General features: G+C 44.8%; 1 protein-coding gene across 1 annotated transcript; it reads left to right on the top strand.

The window, feature by feature from the left end:
* The first annotated feature begins 810 nt into the window (after positions 1-810).
* ptchd1 (patched domain containing 1) lies at positions 811-19758 on the top strand. The gene is made up of 5 exons (XM_030756906.1): positions 811-899; positions 1189-1771; positions 5047-5761; positions 17597-18303; positions 18392-19758. The coding sequence occupies exons 2-5, from the start codon at positions 1424-1426 to the stop codon at positions 19490-19492; spliced, it is 2871 nt and encodes a 956-aa protein (XP_030612766.1). The 5' UTR covers positions 811-899; positions 1189-1423; the 3' UTR covers positions 19493-19758.
* The last annotated feature ends 559 nt before the right edge of the window (positions 19759-20317 follow it).

Here is a 20317-nt window from a genome sequence, read left to right as displayed (position 1 = left end):
GTGTGTGTTTGGGGGATGGGTGGCATCGCTATTGCCATAGGAACGAGAGCTTGTAAAAAAAAAAAAAAAAAAAAAAAAAACACAAAGTAATTGTCCGGTTTCCATGGGAACGGACTACACAACAGCAAGCCTAAGAGATACTTTGTGCATCTGCGACATGGGGCATGTATGCGAAAAAAAAAAAAAAAGTTTTATTTCAGCAGGAAAATACAAATATGTTGTCATAGTTGCACGTTTCTATCTTTAAAACGGTTCAAGGCTGGAAATATTCTAACACAGAGGGGGAAAACATCAGTGCCACAACATTAGAATGCACCGAGCAACTTTATGTCTTCTTTTTTTCTGATTGAGGCATCACAGAATAAGTGTCAGTAGAAACACTTGTAACATGTTGAATTCCTAGAAATCCTTCTCCACGGACATCATCGCTTCTCTGCATCGCAGCGGCGCGGAACGGCGAGAGGCGGGGCCGAAAAAGGGGGCTCGGAGCGGGTCGTGAGGGCGGTACAAAAGAAGGGGGAAAGCAAAAAAGAGGGAGAGACGCGGAGAGACGGTCGCCGGTTTGAAAGCCGGTAATTAGTGGCAGATGAATAGGAGCTCCGCTAAACCACCGGGGCAATGGGGGGAAGAGAGGGTGGATGTCAGCCTTCTGCCGCAGAGAAAACCCAAATTAGGCTGATTTGACAAAACAGCTCTATCGGCATCCCCACTGCATGCACAACGCGTTACTTATTCTATCCTGCGACTCCCACCTACCCACCCATCTCGACCACCCATCAGGCTGTGTGATGCAGGGTGGAGCTGGACGCACGGACAGCCGGCAGGATAAAATCCCGGTCTAAGTGCGTCTTAGATGATCTCCGTCATCACCGGGTCGGTATCCCCGCTCTCATCTTTAGGTATGTACAGCCTGGCTTTAATATAGTGCAACTACAGTGTGTCTTCAGCGCACGCTGCGAGCAGAACTACTAGACAGTTTTGGGGAGACGCTTAACAAGTCTAATTATGAGATCACTTGGGCTCTGCGATTTTTCTCTTGCGCACAGAGCCCTGCAGTTTGCAGGAGGCACTGAGCGCAGTGGGGTACTGCCTATTAAATGTAAAGCAGAGCTAGCAATATAATTTCAAAACGCAAAGCAGAGAAATGCTGGCTTATTTAGCAGCCTTCTGTCCTTTGCGTTGTTCCAGCGGATGAAAGAACCCCGGCAAAGGGGCGCCCCTGTGACCGGAGGAGGGTTGGATTCTCCCCGGCTGGTGACCTCCTGCTCCTGGGGACAAATCCTCCCACCACCCGGCATCACCTCCTTTACCCCGGACAGAGAGCGACGGAGCCCACTGATGCGTCCGGCAGCCCCTGAGGCTCGGCAGTGCTCCGGGGCTTTCCGGTCGGTGGGAGAGGCTCGAGCCGCGGCCGCGCGCTAGGATGCTGCGCCAGGTGTTGCACGCGGGCCTGAGGACCTCGTTCCACGCGCTGGGTCGGTTCGTAGCGAGCCACCCGGTCTTCTTCGCCTCGGCCCCCGTGCTCCTGTCCATCTTGCTGGGTGCCAGCTTCAGCCGGTACCGCGTGGAGGAGAACGTGGAGAGTCTGCTTGCGCCCAAACACAGCCTGGCCAAGATAGAAGGCAACCTCGTGGACAGCTTATTCCCCGTGAACCGCTCCAAGCACGCGCTCTACTCTGACTTACAGACGCCGGGCCGCTATGGGCGCGTGATCATCACCACCCGAAAGGGGAGCGTACTGGATCCGGTTCACCTGGACGCCATACTAAAGGTATACACATGCCACAAACTCTCAACTATTTTTTTAGTCATTGTGAATTTTAGCTGACAGTCTATAAATAAAATATTAAATAAAATGAATGTAAAGTACTTGAAGGCATCTATAAAGAAATGAAAACACAAATAAGGCTAAACTAAACAAATTAATATGCAGAAGAGCGACTCTGCTGAAGGAATAGGCTTCAACTAATAGGTGCCAAGATTGGCATGGACAGAATCTGAGCTGTGAGCTGACCTCCAACCTTTGAAAAGTAATTTTAGAGTTCAGGCGCACATATACGCACACACAAGGATTTAAGAACTCTGTGAGTCTCCTGTGGCAAAATGCCAAGCAAAAACACAACACTTGAAAAGTACAATATTTGACAATTTAGCTCCCGTGCCCTTTAAATCACAGTGTATACATCAGAAAATGAGGTGGCGGTGCATCAGCAGGATGCAGCTTTAAAAACAAACTCTCATTCAGAAACACAAAGAAGTGAAGGTCAGTATCTGCAGGCTGCCTGCCTTCTCACTCTCCGTGACTGATATTCATTAGACAGAGTCTCATTTCAAACAACCCTGACAGCCTTTTAAGGTTACTAAGCAGGGCATCTTAATCACACGTTAACTGGAGCTTAGAGGTCTCCATGTTGGTACACCTAAATGGTGTTATGAGTATCAGCCTGACACCCCTGGAGCAATTAGCAAAAATGATTTCATGAAGTTATTAGGCTGCAATCAGAGCTTGCTGACTCATATGCTGGAGAAACCGAGCTCTGCTGAGGAGACTGAACCTGTGAAGGCTCCATACATGCATGTTTTTCTGTGTATGTGTTTATCAGAGATTGTTATTGTGACCCACTTTACATGCATTCAGCGATGGTCCGCAGAGGACTGCCACAGTTAGAGAGCTCAGGGCTGTGCATCTTTTGCTGCCAACAAGCAGCGAGAGAGAAACAGGTTGGTGCATAAAAGAGAGTGCTGTAAAAAGGGTAAAATCACTGTTACATAATCTGACTGTGTTACATATCAGCCGTGAGGTTCAAGGCAGTGTAATGTTCCTTTTTCCGTGTCTTCGCTTGCTCTTAGCCTGCCCTCAGTATCTGAGTTCTTACATTTTCCCGAAAGCTTTTTCACATCCCTTTGGGTCTAAACTTGTTGCATGTAGTAAACTGGAGTATGCGTCGGTGGAGAGAGTGAGAGCGAGAGTGAGAGAAAGAACTAGACAGGAGCTCCACTTGCAGTAAGAGTAAGATTTCTGAGTCACACCCATTGACTGCATCTACTGAAGTATTTAATCTGTGGTTGGTAAATAAACTGATTCACCTCAGCTCTCTCTTTTCTGAGGCGATTGTCATCTTTTATAGTAAAATGTTTGGTGTTCAAACAACCTGGCCTTTACTATTATGTGATAGTACATCTAGTTTCAAAAGAAAAAGACAAAAAGAACACCACCACAGATGCAAAATTGGCACCAGTTTCTTTTCTGACAAGCGTGATCCAACACCCTGGTCAAGTAACATCTTCACAACTGTGAAACTGAAAACGGAGTCCATTCACCTTCAACGTAAAAGGTGTGCCTTACTGGCACCAGCTTTACCGGCACAGCTTTTACCTCGAAGGGGAACAGCCTCCATTTACAGTTTGTGTTGCACTCTTCATAGTTTCACACCCACTTAGTGAGTAGTTGGCAGGTTTTTGCAGACAATTTGGTGTCTTCCATGCAAACTGCAGGTGACTCTAGCAGTCTGCTAGCAACCAAAGCAATCACAAAGAGGTTTTTGGTGCAGCACCATATACCTGTTTGTGACCAATTTCACCTAATGACAGCAAGCAACCTGCCGCAACTACTCACCAACTGGTCAGGGAATACAGGCTGCTGACTGGTCACTAAACCTGTGTAACTGGGGCTTTAGCAGTGGATTTCACAGGTTTGCTAGCAACCTCCAACAACCTCTTGCAATCGGTTGGGGAAACTAATTTTTTCATAGCGATGGGTGGTTGTGTGACTGGGGCCTTAAGATTACAGGAGGGCTGGAGCCTATCCCAACTGTCACACACAAGAGGCAGGGTACACCCTGAACAGGTCTGCAGTCCATCACAGGGCAGAGACACAGTCTCACACTTTCACATGTAGCAGCATCACAGGTGCTTTGTCAGAGTTTCTAACTAGTTTGTAAAATATGTTGCTGGAAAGTTGATAAACAGTGAGCCCCATGAAATATATTCTCTCGTGTCGATGTTGGATTTTTTATTTTTTCTAATTCAGTAAATTATATTCCCAGCCATCCCCCAAAATCCAATACTAGTCTGTAAACCTTTGTAAAACAATACTATTTTTGTTTTGCCAAGGTTTTTCTTTAACTCTCAACACCAGGGATTTCTGAGCTGGACAGATTACAAATCTGAAACAAATCAAAATTTGCAATGTAATATTTACATTTTAAAACAGGGTCACTTCAGTTTCTTCAGTACAGAGAACAAGATAAGACTTTTTTTATCCTGGAGAGAAACTTGCTTGGATACATAATGCATAAATGTGCCTCATACACCTACTAAACAGTAGTTGCCTCATAAATTACTGAGGATGGTTACTAAAAATAATTTTTGAATAATCAAAATAAAACAGTCACATCTGTGTTGAGCACAGAGTACAGCAGGTCTACACTTGAGAAAGACAAAATGAATGTAGATGAAATTAACTGAACATAAGCAAGTTTACATTTACTTACAGTGTTCAAATATTGCAGACTGAGCATCTAAAGTTAGTGTGCCTACCTTGAGGCCCTTAGAGCAGGATTTTTTAAGTCCCTACCGTGAAGCTGTCAACAATAATGATGACAGAGTGGAGGAATCTGGCAGTAAAAGTTTATTTTACATTTGGACAGTTTGGTGCAGAACAATAACTTTCAAACCAAAACCATCTTCAGGAGACATTCCTGCAGAAACACACTCCCTGTCTTAAGCCAATGCAGCACTCTGAGGTAGGACACAGCTTTGCTCGTGTTCACCATGGCAGAAACTGGCATCAGGCCTGTTGCTTAGTAACCAGCACTGTGGATGCTGGCGCTGCTGTCCTCTTGCCATAGAAACGGAGGAGGACTCTGAGACAACTATTGTTTCTCAGTTGAGTAACACATACACACACATGCACTCCCCCAAATTTCTCTCTCTCATAGTCACACAAACAGCAAGAACACAAAGTAGGTGAATGAGTTGCTCACACTCAGTTTTTGTGCTGCATAGGGAAACTTTTCACTCTCGCCTCTTTTTGTCTGCCTGTAGCTCCATAGGCGGATCTACCAGATGCAGGTGACGGTTCCAGCAACAGGCTTCAACAGCTTCAACTACTCCTTCTCCTACCTTTGCCTCCCTGATGACAAGAATGTCTGCATCATTGATGACATCATCCGCGCCATGGAAGAGATCCAGTCAGCTCGCAGCTCCAATCGCTCCATCCCAGTCCTGAGGTACCCCATCACACAGCTGGCAGATGGGCGGCAGGCGTACATTGGCCATCAGCTGGGTGGCGTGCAGGGCTGGGGTGCTGCAGGGGCGATGCGAGCTCAGGGGACAGGGGTCAGGGGAGAAGGCGTCCGTTCTGCCAGGGCGCTGCAGCTCACCTACTACCTCCAAGCCCGAGGCGGCCTGATGGACCGGGTGGCCAGCCAGTGGGAAAAGGCCTTCTGTGCTGAGCTGCGGCACTTTGCAGAGTTGCACCCAAAGCTGGGGCTCTACCCTTCTACTTCATCTTCTCTGAGGACAGACTTCCAGTTCTCCTCGGTGCTGGCACGCCGCCCCCTGTTGGCCAGTTTGGGAGTATGTGGGGTGCTTGTCATCCTTTGCTGCTCCATGAGGGACTGTGTAAGATCCAAACCCTGGCTGGGACTGCTAGCTCTGCTGTCTATCACACTGTCAGGCCTCACTGCTGCTGGGATTCTCAACCTGACTGGGGCCACCTACAACTCCACATACCTGGGCATCCCTTTTGTCATGCTTGGTAGGTTTAACGCTGATATATTTGCTCTTGAAATAACAAATACACACAGTATATTTTACCTTTTGGGTGTTTATGAAATAATGTTCCAGTTTATCTGACACTAACCTTTATGTATAGGATGTTTTCAAAAACTAATTGATGCTGATGCATGGCAGGTGGGAGCCACACTGAACATTGGCATTGCTTTTCCATCGCAGTCTGCTTTTTCAGTACCTGTTGTAATAGATTTTTCAGATGTCTGCCTCAGGTTGAATGTCATTTCCGAGTAAACACGTCAACTGACTGACAAGTGGTGGGGCATGAACTCGACTTACTGATGGAGAGAATGACGGTGACAACAACATGCTTTTTTGGCTGATGGCAAAAACCAAAACTAAAGGTTAAAAAAAAAGTTTGAAGCTGCTGAAGCAGGGTCTTGAATGAGTTCTGGCTGGAACAGAAAGGTATTTTACATGTGAAGTCCTCCTTCACCATATATGTAAGCGCTGAGTGCCTTTCAGAGAGATTAATGATGTTTTTTTTTTTTTTTTTTTTTTTGATGCAATGGTCAAGGTCTGGTTAGGTAAAGCCTCAAATACAAGTTGTTAAACATGATTGAAACCCTGACGTTAACTCCTTCGTCAAAAGTGATTAGAAGTTGCTTACACATACAGTAGAGGTCTAGTCAGACCATCTCTTACAAAGTTTGAAATATGGATCAAATTATTATCTAATGGCCAGTAGGGGGCGCCTCTTCTGGTTGCCCGAAGAAGTCCAGTTGTATAGAAGTCTACAGGAAATTGACCTTGATGTATGACCACAGCAAACATTATTCTGATAAGTTTATAGTTTCAATTCAAAGTTTCAAGTCTTATTTATTACAACAAGGTGTTTATTTTGTAAATTATGGTACTAATTAGTGTGGAGAAGGATGATAAAGCATAGTTTGCATTAGGATGGACACAAGTGCGCACTGTCCTCTGTTTTTCAATCACATCTACCTTGGCTTTCAAAACAGTTTCTGCAACAACATTGTTTATTGATGTAATGTAATAAGGTGGTTATTTCCACTATAATTTAAGTAAAAATGTCAAATATTCTGAGCTTTTAAATCACATGACACAAACACACTGTATTTAATAACCCTCTCTAATAGTCCAAAGAGCTCAAGGTTGATTAAGGACAGCCCCAACAGATAATGGGTGCTGGGTTCAGTGAAAATACTGATTTACCAGTAGTATGAAACTCAGGTATTAATATATTGGTTTATATTATTCAAATAAATACAGTCTGCATGCATACAGTATGTAAAGAGTTATATTAAAAAAGGGAAGTGATGCGGTCATCAGTTATAAACTAGTTAAATTTACCCCAGGAATCTTTATTGACTGACTGACATTTGGCAGCAGTAACATTTAAGAATAATCAGTTTGGGTTTAGCTATGAACAGCTACGAATATTAACAGATAATTTGTTTAAAATGAACTGGGCACTTTTAAATGGAAAGATTAAAGACATATTAGCATACAGTGGCTTTGGTGATGAGTTTTCCATATGTATTCATAGTGGTGTGGTAATTAGGTTTTCTGTCAAACATTATCTGTACAGTAGCATTTATAGATCTGTATTTCCTAAAGAGAAAACACAAATCAATCAGCAGCTTAACAAACCTCTGCTACTGATCAGTGACTGTTTGAGCAGCTTAATTTGATTGCCTCTGCATTCCTAGTTATGCAGCACCTTGCATGTGGAAAGGGACAATAAAGTTGTATCAGTGTTTGCGCATTCATTTGGGTTGCATTCGGTACTAAATTAATTAACTAAATTAGTTTATTTGTTTGGACAGAGATAAGAAATCGAGAAGGAACAAAGAGAAAGTGTGTGTGTGTGTGTGTGTGGTGGTGGTGGTGGTGGTGGGGGTGCTGTCAGGCTTAGAACAACTGCAGAGTGAACAGAAAGTACAGAGGAGCAGACGGAGAGGATGAAATATGAAATATCACTCCAAATGCAGGCTGAGATAAGGATTCTCTTAGCAGAAAATGAAGTTAAAGTGTAGTTAGAAGGAAGACGGGCAGGCAGGGAGAAGGATCTTCTCAGAATGCAAGTGGGCAGACAGAAAAAGGTGGGAGGACAGCGTGAGCTGAGAGAAAGCTTTGTTACAAAGAGAGATTGGATTAGGAGTAGGGAGCAATGCAGTATTTTTTTAACATCTTAAAAATGACAGAGTTTTGCATCCTTCTCTTCTAAAATCAGTCACAAGGGCTGTTTCACATTGTGCATCGCACATTGATGAGATAATGACCCTGTGCCATTAACTCACCAGGTGTGTGATTGTGAAGCAAGGAGGGTAAATTGTTAACGGTATAGGATAATTCTGGTCTGCTTAAGCCTGCCATTACTGTCACTGTTGTGACTCTGTGGGTGTTGCTAACTTTGCACTTTCCACCTCCATTGTGGAGCTTCAGGGAGTTACGCCAAACAGGAACGGCACAGTGAGCAGTACATCAGTGTCACAAGTGCGAGCTTCCTGCAGCTTTCTGTTTTTTTTTTAACAGAAACACAGAAAGTAAGCACAGAAATGCAAACTACTTACTTTCCAGGTGACCTATCACATTAATCTGCACTCACCAGTTTGTTTTCTTTGCATGAAATTGACTTTTTGGAAAGCCAATAGCTAAATGATCATGAACTACCACGCATATTATTAAAAGAACAGTTGCAAGTCATTTCTAATTTCTAGTGATGATAATAATCTGCAATTATCCGTCCGTCCATCTATCCATCCATCCATCCATCAATCAATCTTCTTCCACTTTTCCAACTCAGGGTCCCAGAGGAGGTGGAGCCTATCCTAGCTGCCATGGAGCGAGAGGTTGGGTACACCCTGGACAGCTTGCCAGTCTGTCGCAGGGCTAACACAGAGAGACAGACACTTGTACTTCTCTCATGAGATAATTGAATGCGTTCCTCTCTTTTTTTATATATATATAAAATTTATAAATGATTTATAAATGGTTTCATCACACAGTTATTTCAGCTGAATGGCTCAGAGTGCATGTAGTCATGTGAAAAAGAAAGGGCTCTATGCTGTACTGTGAAAAACTCAAGTAGACTCTCACTGCTTCCATAGGAATTAAGAGGATAAGTAGCAGGCAGGTGCTGCTGATCAAATACACTTGATTAACTGATCATTGACAAGTGTGAGCACCTCCATAAAAGCAGAGGTTTTGGTAGTTTGGTGGTCTGGAGCATTTAGGTGTGTGTTAGCACAATGCCATATCAGACCGTGCAATATTGAGAGCAGTAGAGAAATTTCAAAAAATCCAAGAGCTACATGCAAGACTCTAAAGGCCTCAGTTAGAATGTTAAATGTCAAATGGACTAGTTCTTATATAGCGCTTTTCTACTCAGTATGAGCACTCAAAGCGCTTATACAACCTGTTTTGCATTCACCCATGCACTCCCATTCATACAAGCACTTCCATTTTTACAAAGCTAAGTGCTTTTTAATTAACTAACATTCACACGCATACATACTCCGACAGAACGGTCGGAGAGCAACTTGGGGTTAAGTATCTTGCCCAAGGATACATTGGCATGTAGCCTGGAGTAGCCAGGATTCGAACCGCTGACCTTCCGATCAGCAGGTCACCTACTGATCGGAAGGTCACCTACTGACCTTCCGATCAGTAGGTGACCTGCTCTACCTACTGAGCTACAGCCACCCCACTTTTTTTTTTTTTTTTTTTTTTTTTTTTTTTTTTAAACTTGGTTTTATTTGCTGAGTATGTCATAGTGTACATGTTAAACATTCAATTTCGATGCATATTATTAGTTTCATCCTTCTGATATGAAAAAAAGTAAAAACTGAAAATGAGCAAAAGTTATAATGCAGATGAATAAAACACAAACAGTGGTGAAAGCCTCAGTGATACCGTCATTGATTTCTAACAGCAGGTAAACACAGGTGTTACCTGAGGACCTGCATCAGTTTACCTGATGTGTCACACTGAGGTCACTGAGCTCAGTGTGACACATCAGGACGCTGAATCAGTGAAATCAACTTTTTTTGCCTTTTCATTTTCTTATTGCAGTGCGCTGCAGATACTTCTGTGCATTACTACACAAGTATGAAAGGTCTGAAGTATTTTAGATGCACACAAGTTGTTTAAAATACATTTACAGAAACTGCAGGTTTTTACATACATTGATACGCTGTGAACACGTCACCACAAACAGAGTTTAAACCGGAGCAGAAACCTCAGGAGGTTCAACCCAGGTTCTACTTTTTGTTGGCAGTCTCCGTCCTGATGACGCAGTCGTTCACCTCCTCTGTTTTGGCCAGTGTTATTGCTTTATTGTCACTTGCAGTGAGTTGTATGTGTTTGGGAAGGCCTCCTCCCACCAGGGGGCGCACTCTGCAGAACACTCTGATATTACCCTTCAGCTCCTGGATGGTGTTGTGGAGGCGTCTGTGCTCCATCTCTCCAGCGTAAAGTTCATCCTTCTGCTGGGCCACAGTGTCTTTAAGAGACCGGACCTCCTCCTCGGTGTCCCGGAGGTTTGCCTGCAGACGGGCCAGAGTCGACTCCTGCACAGACAGCGTCATCTTTAGAGTCTGCAGCTCCGTCTCTTGGCTGTCTCGGAGAGTCTCCATCACTTTAGATTTTCCCTCCAAGTTGGAGAGCTCCTTCTGAAGAAAGTTCTTATCACTCAGGACTTTCTCCAGCTCCTCCTGGACGCCTGCAAGCACCTGCAGCTGCTTCTCATACTCTCTGATCTTGGTCCTCTGCTTCTGAAGCTCCGTCTCCACTTCCACCATTTTTGTCTGGCTCTGGCTCATCAAGTCTTTCAGAACCTCGTTTTCCTGATTTAAGGATTTCACTTTTGTCTGGTAGTTTCGGATCTTATCCTCCATGTCGCTGACCTTGCCCTTCAGGTCCCAAGGGTTACGTTTGGGAGCCCCGGTCCCACCTGTTTTTGTGCCCATCGAAACAACAGACTGCTTAATGACACCTGTAGACGGAGCCGCAGCTACAGTAGCTCCTGCAGCTCTGAGCGGCTTTGAGTGAGGTGCTCGGGGTGCTGCGACAGGACGCTTGGTGCCGATGACCGTGACTGCTGGTTTAAACAGATCTGCATCCTTATGGATTCTCTTCTGTGCAGGTGCCGAGTCAAATGTTAATGACAGTACAGTTACAAAAAGACTGAACAAGTACCTTTCCAAGCAAGCCATAATCTTCTCTCTACAAAGTGGCAGCATGAATAGATCAGAAAGAATAGACAGGCTTGCATCTGACCAAACAACAAAACGTCTGGAACAATGCCCTTTGAATATACAAGACGGAAGTGGAGATAATTAGCATTCACACCGCCACATTTGGGGAAACCCAAACAGCATATCAGCACAAACAGTGGCGGTTTCTGATATGGGCGACATGGGCAGCCGCCCAGGGCGGCATTTCATCTAGGGCGGCATGACGCCCCCCCTTCCCCCAATGCATTGCGATCGCCGCAGCAGCGCCTACCGCACTACTCCACTTGTGGGGTAATGGGCGCCCTCTGCCTGCTGTGTATTGCATGTAGCTTTCTGCAATGGTCAGACAGGTTGTAACAGAAGGAAAGGGGCAGGCGGGGGATTCTCTGTCTCGCTGTCACTGCTTCACTCGATCGTCACACACACACAGCGCTGCCCCGCCCCCTTCTCCTCTCAGCCTGGGGTGCGAGTCAAGTGAAGCAGTGATGCCGTGAGAGTGAGACAGTCAGCCGGGTTCATTCATTCATGCCTGTACAGTTGTGGCCTGGTTACAGCCAACAGTAACTGTTGAATTATAAATAAAGGCAACTCACCCAAAGCTCTGTATATTTACCTCCGCCAAGGAGGTTATGTTTTCGGTTGCGTTGTTTGTCTGTTTGTCTGTCTGTTTGTCAGCAGAATTACTCCAAAAGTTATGAACGGATGTCACTGAAATTTTGTGGAGCGGTTGGAAATGACAAGAGGAAGAAGTGATTAAATTTTGGTGGCGATCCAAATCACGATCTGGATCCAGGAATTTTTTTAAGGATTCTTCAGTATTGTGGGATACAGGCAGAGCCTTCCCCTTTAAGAGACACCACCCACTTTTCTCTGCCCCGTGTGTGTGTATGCGGGCTAGCGTGGGAGACGAGCGCGAGGGAAAAAGTGTGTTCGGTGGCGGTGGAAAAAGGAATAAAAGTTCTGTTGCTAAAATCCTTCGACTTGCTGCATTTCTCCGCCTTGCTAAAGGTGACCCACATGGATGAGCAAGTTAGTTACCAGCCACGAGCCAAGCGAAGTAGAGACCAGAGGTCTCCCTACTACGGTTAGGAGCCGCGATCTGGTCGAGGTAACACACTATTGCGGGATAGGGGGTTATTGTTGTCTGGGAAAGATGAAAGATTATTTCAAAGTATTTAGATACACGTATTACAGCGTCAGTGACCCTATGGCCTTAGCGGAGGTTTGCGCTCTCTGAATGCTTCTAGTTAAATATATATCACACCTGGTGCTATTAACATGAGTTTCAATGGAGGTTTTGTTGTGTTGGGCTGGCAACTGTCAGTCAGATCTGACAACCCTGTGGATGGGTGGTGGTTATAACCTATTCAGCTTCAGTGCAAATTACGGCAGATGGAAAGGAAAAGGTCAAAGCCATCAGGTGTGCAGTTTAGGAAAAAGAGAAAAGAACAACAGGAGAAATAAGCAAAGATGAAGGTAAGCAGAAGCTGTGTAATATTTCAGTTTCTTCCATGTTTTTTCAAATAAAATTTAAAAGAAATTCTGAGTGTGCCTGTGATGGTGGGGAGACCTTCAGTTAAAAGCTGTCTGTCAGACCATGGCAGAAAGCTACATGCACCACACAGCAGGTGCTCATTACCCCCCAAGTGGAGTAGTGCGGTAGACGCTGCTGCGCGATTGCTATGGGGGGTTGGGGTGGGGGTGGGAGGGCGCCGGCAGGGATGCTCGCCCAAGGCGCCAAACAGGCTAGGACCGCCACTGAGCACAAATCATATATCCAAGCACAGTGGTGGAAGGGTGATGGTTTGGGCTACAGGACCTGGGCACCTTGCAGTCATTGACATGACCATGAATTCCTCTGTAAACCAAAGTATTCTAGAGTCAAATGTGAGGCCATCTGTCCAACAGCAAAAGTTTGGCCCAAACTTGGTTATGCACCAACTTAATGAGCCCAAGCAAAACAACTGAAAAAGAAAATCAACTTCTTGAAATGGCCCAGTCAAAGTCCAGAACTCAACCCAACTGAAATGCTTTGGCAGGACCTTAAGAGAGCGGCCAGAGAGAATGCCAGCAAACCTTAATGAACTATAGCAATGTTGTAAAGAGTTGGCCAAAGTTTTTCCACAATGATGTGAGAGAACAAAAAAACAATTACTTCAAGTTACCACTGGTAAAAGTGGTTCTACAAGCTAATGAATCATGGGGTATACTTAGTGTTTCATAGGAAAACATTCTTTTTCTTGTGACTGTGTGCAGCACATGCATCAGAGTAGCATCACAAATGAGCAGATGCAATCTGCGTCTTCAGTGTAAGTTGCTACGTAGTTAATAAACAATAACTCCCTCATTTTTTTAACATACTCTGCATATGCATGGAGTATATGAATTTATTTAAATATTGAACAGTTAATAAATTCCTGAATTTCGTACTTCCTACAAACTGGTATCAGCATCAGTTCCAAAATTGCTGTTTTCTGTACAGTGTATGGGCTCCTCTTAAACCCCCTTATTATTATCTTTTTTTTTTTTAAATTTTACTGGAAAAACACATCCCCAAATTCAGTCAGCCCATCTATAATCATTAGCAGCACTACTTGATGTGATTAAATCAAATTTATGGACCATTTTAGTTATATTTTTAAGAAAAAGCCATATATGCAGCATCTCTCATGACATAATTTTATATGTTTTTTTTCATTGAAGTTATTAAAAACATAGGCTGCACAATCATTCCAGCCTGGAAGAAGAACCTTTCAAAGAACTCATTAAAAGCTCAAAATTACCATAACATTCATGCCCATGATGTGTGTATGTAAGCTTCTAACCACAACTGTATATACAGTGTATCCTCCTATGATCATTAGCAGCACTACTTCACTTGTTAAGATCACTTCTTAAAGGTAAAAGGAATTCAAGCACAGTTATGACAGAAACAAGTTTGTATTCTTCAGCGTGACATTGAAGTCTGTGCTCGTGTGCCTGTTTGTTCCGTTTTTTTCCTTAATTAACAAACTGACAGAGTTTTCAGTGTCTGAAAAACTATTTTGTGACACAATCGTTATATCAAGGGCAGACATGATTTCAGCAAAAGGAAACATCCTTCTATGGTTCTCTAAGTGCCTCTATGTGTGCGCGTGTGTGTGCTTGTCTGTCTGTCTCATGCTGGTAAATATCCTTGTGCAAGTCCTGTCCCTAGCCTCTCTTTTTTTTGCTCTCATCTTCTCTCTGCAACATTAACCTCTGCACCTCTTTTCTCCATCATCCTCTGTGTAATTCCCTCACACACATCGCAGATCTGCAGACTCTCTGTACTCCACACCTACGCCTCAAGTGTTGGTACAATGCGCCTCTGCTAAGGTGTTAAGTGTTTCGCCATGCTGAGGTCACTGGGGAGGGGGGTGATGGTGGTAGTGGTGGGGTGTACATGTGTTACTGGTGACTCATGGATGCTATGGCAACTACAGAAGGAAAAAAAAAAAACTTAAAAACCATCTGCTGCACTTAATCAATGTGTATGTGCAGCACACGAGACTGGACAAACACAAATTCATGCAAACGGGCAATAATTTGCATTAGTGGATTAACAATGATTCAGTTCTTTCCCTTTTCCTGATAATCATACTGTTGTTTTAACACTATTGCTCTACGTATAGGAACAAGGCTTTATTTCTGGTCTGCCTATATTACAGCATAGTGCAAACTGGATATAAGGTGTATTTGCTGTTGGAGCAGCAGTGGTGCTTCTGGTATTTTTCACTTTGGAGTTAAAGTCACAAGAAAACTGCATTTTCACGGTGTCTTATATCTGTCATTTCATGTCTCTCCACTTCAGACGGAATTGTGGTCTGACCTTATACAGAGAGGGATAGTTCAAAAGTACTTATTGCACTTCCTAGTGCAACATCGTTGATTTGTTGAAATGAATAAACTGAAGCAATAAGGTTGAAAGATCCCTGGTTTTAGACTAGGAGGGAGGGTTGTGTCAGGAAGGGCTTTTGCTGTAAAAATCTGCTAAATCAAAGATGTGGTGGTGACCCCCTGTGACTAAGGGAGGAGTCAAAAGAAACTTCAATTTCAAGCTTAGTTACAAAAAAATCATTTTATGTGGCTCAGGACGTAGAGCAGGTCATCTACTAATCGGAAGGTTGGTGGCTCAATCCCTTGCTGCTCCAGTCTACGTGCCAAAGTATCCTTGGACAGGATACTGAACCCTGAGCTGCTCCTGATGCATTCATCGGAGTGTGAACATGTGTGTGTGAATGTTAGATACCTCTTAGATGTAGAAAAAAGTGCTTGCATGAATGTGTGGGTGAATGGGTAAATGAAAACAGTTTGTTTACCATTTATTATTGATGTATTTATTGATTTTGAATTAAAAACAAAGAAGACTGCAGGCTTATTTGTGGTTGTGAGAGTTTTCAAAAGTAGAATGGGAGGTAGAGTCATCAGCTATCAGGCCCCTCTACTATGGAACCAGCTCCCCGTTTGAATTCGGGAGATGGACATCCTCTCTACTTGTAAGATTAGCCTTAAAACTTTACTTTTTTTTTCCTCATGCCCAATATAAAGCGGGAGGATATTGCCGTCATACCATCTGTCTGTCCATCCGTCTGAGCGTCTGTCCATGAAGTTTTACCTTTCCGGTCTATAGACTCTAGACTTTATAGTAGCGTCAGTTCTCGGCTGCAGCCTTATTGATTAGCCTGTGATGCCAGCTTGGCTGAGCATTGTCTATCATGTTGGTCAGGGATGACTCATGGCCATAAGTAATACAGACTATGACTCATCATTGAGCAATATTAAAGCCATATCTACTGCTCAGGAATATTGCTCATATGTAAACAACATGGTTCCATTATGTTTATAGTGATGTTATACCTAATGCATTGTTATTAGTGGATTACGTAGTATGGGTTCATTATGTAGTCATATTCTTGTACACACATGAGTATATGATGTGAATAACTCATAAGTATGCATTATATCTGAGACTCTGGTGGCCTCAGAGTCTCATCTCTGCTTTTTGCAGATGATGCGGTTCTGTTGGCTTCATCAGGGGGGGGCCTCCAGCTCGCAGTGGAACGGTTCGCAGCCGAGTGTGAAGCGGCTGGCATGAGAATCAGCACCTCTAAGTCTGAGGCCATGGTCCTCAGCCGGAAAAGGGTGGAGTGCCATCTCCGGCTCAGGAACGAGTTCTTGCCTCAAGTGGAGGAGTTTAAGTATCTCGGGGTCTTGTTCACGAGTGATGGGCGAAGGGAACGGGAGATCGACAGGCGGATTGGGGCTGCTTCTGCAGTGATGCGGACGCTGCACCGGTCCGTCGTGGTGAAGAGGGAGCTTAGCGTAAAAGCGAAGCTCTCGATTTACCGGTCGATCTACGTTCCTACCCTCACCTATGGTCACGAGCTTTGGGTAGTGACCGAAAGAATAAGATCGCGAATACAAGCGGCAGAAATGAGTTTCCTTCGAAGGGTGGCTGGCCTCTCCCTTAGAGATAAGGTAAGGAGTGCGGCCATCCGGGAGGGGCTCAGAGTAGAGCCGCTGCTCCTCCACATCGAAAGGAGCCAGTTGAGGTGGCTCGGGCATCTGATTAGGATGCCTCCTGGCCGCCTCCTGGGTGAGGTGTTCCGGGCATGTCCCACCGGGAAGAGGCCCCGTGGTAGACCCAGGACACGCTGGAGAGATTATGTATCTCGGCTGGCCTGGGAACGCCTTGGGGTCCCTCCGGATGAGCTGGAGGAGGTGGCTGGGGAGAGGGAAGCTTGGGCTTCTCTGCTTAGGCTTCTGCCCCCGCGACCCGGCCCCGGATAAGCGGAAGAAAATGGATGGATGGATATGCATTATATCTGGCTTATTGTTATAGATTATATAAATAGAAAGACATTATGTAACCTATTATGTAACCTCCAAGTTCTGACTGGCTTTTTAGGAAAAAACTCTTTCACATGCCACACAACTTGAAGCTAATTTGTTTGCTATTGAAATTGATAGATGCATGGATGGAAATTTTTTTTGTGTTTATTCTGGGATGTGGTTACCAAAAAGTATTTCTAGAAATGTTAAAGATAATCACAGAATATCAGCCTCTGACAGTATGCCTAAAATTGATTTGATTTAATGAGTATTGTTAATATTGAAAACATATTTTTGCTGGAATATGTATTATATCTTTACTAAAAGTATTTGGATAAACATGTTGTGTTGGCAGAACCAACCAGATGGCTGCCTCTCCCTGAGATTGGTTCTGCCAGAGGTTTCTTCCTGGTAAAAGGGAGTTTTTCCTTCCCAAGTGCTTTCTCATAGCAGTACGGTCTTTACCATGGTGCTATATGAATAAAATTGAATTGAATTGAACTGAACTGAATCGAATCAATGGAGAATCAAACTCAACAAGCAAATGATCAAAATTTCAAAGAGATACTTAATTAGGCTTGATTAAAGATTTTCCAGTTTGGAAATGGGCCACATAAAGCAGAAATAAAAAAGTTCTCCTTGAGTTAATTTTTCTGGTTAAATAGGTGTAATAGCATTGCAATACCTTTTTAAATTCTTTGGTCTAATGCTGAATAGATTCTCATTTCTCTTCTGTTTCTCGTCAGGTCATGGGCTCTTCGGCTCCTTCGAGATGCTATCATCGTGGAGACGAACCCGTGAGGACCAGCACGTGAAAGAGCGCGTTGCGAGCGTCTTCGAGGATGTCATGCTACGTTTCTCTGGCTCGACCATGATCCACCTGATGACCTTGGGTCTGGCCGCTTCCCCACTCACCAACATGGAAGCCGTTCGGCTCTTCTGCCGGACCGCCGCCCTGGCTGTCACCATCAGCTATGTTTACATTTTGTCCTTCTACAGTTCTTGTCTGGTGTTTACAGGCTACCTGGAGACCGGGTACAGACACGGCTGCTTCTGCCGGCGAGTCCCCAAACCGGACCGGCTGGATTCTAAACCGGCTTGGTACAGATGTTTAATGTACACTCGTTACCAGGACGAGACCCAAGTGACAAATCCGCCACACGGGATTGGTCACACTCACACGCCAAACCCTGACCTTACTCACACGCACCCAAATTCGCATACCGTGAATAACCCTGGCATGCGTGGGCACAGCCATGTTGCTAACTCCACACACCCACACCCTCACACACATTCCACAGCAAGCACTGACCCTCATCCTCAGGACTCCCACCTTTTGTTGGGCTGTGTGCGTCGCTGCTACGGAGACTGGATCACTAACACTTATGTCAAACCCTTTGTGGTTCTACTGTACCTGGTATACATCTCCTTTGGATTGATGGGATTCCTACAGGTGAGACACACACCTGGTGGTTTCTCTTTTACAGAATTCTGAAATCTTTGTTGGTGACATGTAATAAAAATGTCTCTGTCGTCAACAGGTGACCCAGGGTTCTGACCCCAGTGCGCTGGTTGCAATGGATACAGCAACAGTATTGTACACCCGAGCCCAGCAGCGTTACTTCAGCTCATACTCTCCTGTGATTGGATTCTACATTTATGAAAGTGCTCCTTACTGGAATGGCTCAGTGCAGCGGGACCTGCTGGAATATGCCAAAGGTTTCCAGAGAATCAGCTGGCTGGAGGCTTACCTGAACTACTTGTCTGACCGCAATCAGTCCACCAGCCTGCCACGAGAAAATTTCACCCATACGCTGCGCCACTCCTTTCTCCGTGAGCCACAATTTGCCCACTTTGCAGATGACATTATATTTGCAGAGCGTGGCCAGGGTGAGGAACCTGATGTGGCAGCTTCTCGGATCTTTCTGGTTGCCAAAACAACGGAGAACAAACGCGAGGAGATGTCAGTGCTGCTGGATACGCTGCGACGCCTGTCACTGACTTCACGTGTCCGCTTCTTAATCTTTAATCCCTCTTTTGTCTACCTGGACCGCTATGCTGCGGCAGTCAGCTCCCCACTTAGACACTCACTGCTGGCGGTGCTTTTCCTGTTGGGTCTGTCCTCTCTGGCTGTTGTGGAGCCACTGGTTTCTGTGTGGCTGGGCCTCACCCTGCTTTCTGTCCAGTTTGGCGTGCTGGGCTTCATGACCCTATGGGGTGTGGAGCTGGACTGTATGTCTGTGCTGTGTCTGATCTCAGCTTTGGGGCACTCGGCAGACTGCAGTGGCCCACTCCTTTGTGGCTTTGCTGCAGGTCGGGGTGAAAGCAGGACTCGCTGGGTGAGAGTGGCGCTGGAGAGACACGGGGTTCCCTCTCTACAGACGCTCATCTGCTACAGTGCTGCCCTGGTACCTGTAGGCTCCATACGCTCCAACCTCACACGCACACTATTTCGCTGCCTCACCCTAACGGCCGGGTGTTCGGCCCTGCACACACTGGCCTTCCTGCCCACCCTCCTCACCTTCCTGCCCCCCTCCAAGAGCCGGGGCCATGGGCCTGGAGGTGAGGGCCAGAGACAGGAGGTGGAGTGTGTTGAAATGAACGACAGCACCAGAGTGGTCGACCAAATCACCACCGTCTGAGCATGGGACGATTTACTATAGTCCGAGCAGCCGCTGAGCGTGCTGCTGTCAGGAGTGCTGTTACTCTTGAAGAGAGGAATTAAAAGAGGAATAGAAAAGAGTAGAAGAAGAAAAGAGAGATGAATGAGGAGACAAAGAGAGAGGAAAACAGGTTCCAGTGCACACATTACCTGCTTGTTGCTAGTGCTGTGTGGCATGTGAATGAGGTTTTTCCTAAAAAGCAAATCAGAACTTGAAGGTAAGCTGGTTGTGAGGTAATCACAGAGGAAGTGCCACACTTTTCACCAAAACTTGCTTTAGATTCACTTTGTTTGGCTACTGCTATCTGTTCACCATATAAAGCTGCACAAATACAGCTCCAGTGACATGAGGCAATCATCTGTATGACTCGAGTATTTCTACTTCAATGCTGGGAAAATAAAGACAAAATAAGATCTTAACATTGTGATTTGTAATATGTATCCTCTTGTGGAAATATTAGACAGTAAAAAGTGCCCATGTTTAGGTTTATTCAAATAATTAATTTTTTTCTTGAGTCTATAATTTAAAGGGGACCTATTTTGATCATTTCCAGCTCAAAATTTTATTAGACTCGCATGATTCACTGTTCAAAATAAACTTATCTTATACTGTGCTTTAGAGCAGTCCCTCTATCTGAAACCAGCCATTTTAGCTCTGTTCCCTTTAAGCCAACTTTCTTCTGACTGGCTGCCCCTCTCAAATAAAGTACCAGTCAAAAGTGTGTCCAGACTTTTGACTGGTACTGTAGAAGAGTTGAACCTCAGGTGGGTGGGGCTGCTGTGCTTAGAGAGCTGTGTGCCTGAG

This window comes from Archocentrus centrarchus, chromosome 20 (assembly GCF_007364275.1).
Source record: "Archocentrus centrarchus isolate MPI-CPG fArcCen1 chromosome 20, fArcCen1, whole genome shotgun sequence".
Taxonomy (NCBI): domain Eukaryota; kingdom Metazoa; phylum Chordata; class Actinopteri; order Cichliformes; family Cichlidae; genus Archocentrus; species Archocentrus centrarchus.
This window is presented reverse-complemented; position numbering and strand designations above follow the sequence as displayed.

What these genes read in the sequence shown, in the direction of transcription:
- ptchd1 (XM_030756906.1), top strand. Translation starts at nt 1,424, where the DNA reads ATGCTGCGCCAGGTGTTGCACGCGGGCCTGAGGACCTCGTTCCACGCG. An exon ending in ACCTGGACGCCATACTAAAG is followed by an intron (nt 1,772 to 5,046) that starts GTATACACATGC and finishes GTCTGCCTGTAG; the next exon opens with CTCCATAGGCGGATCTACCA. An exon ending in GATTGATGGGATTCCTACAG is followed by an intron (nt 18,304 to 18,391) that starts GTGAGACACACA and finishes TGTCGTCAACAG; the next exon opens with GTGACCCAGGGTTCTGACCC.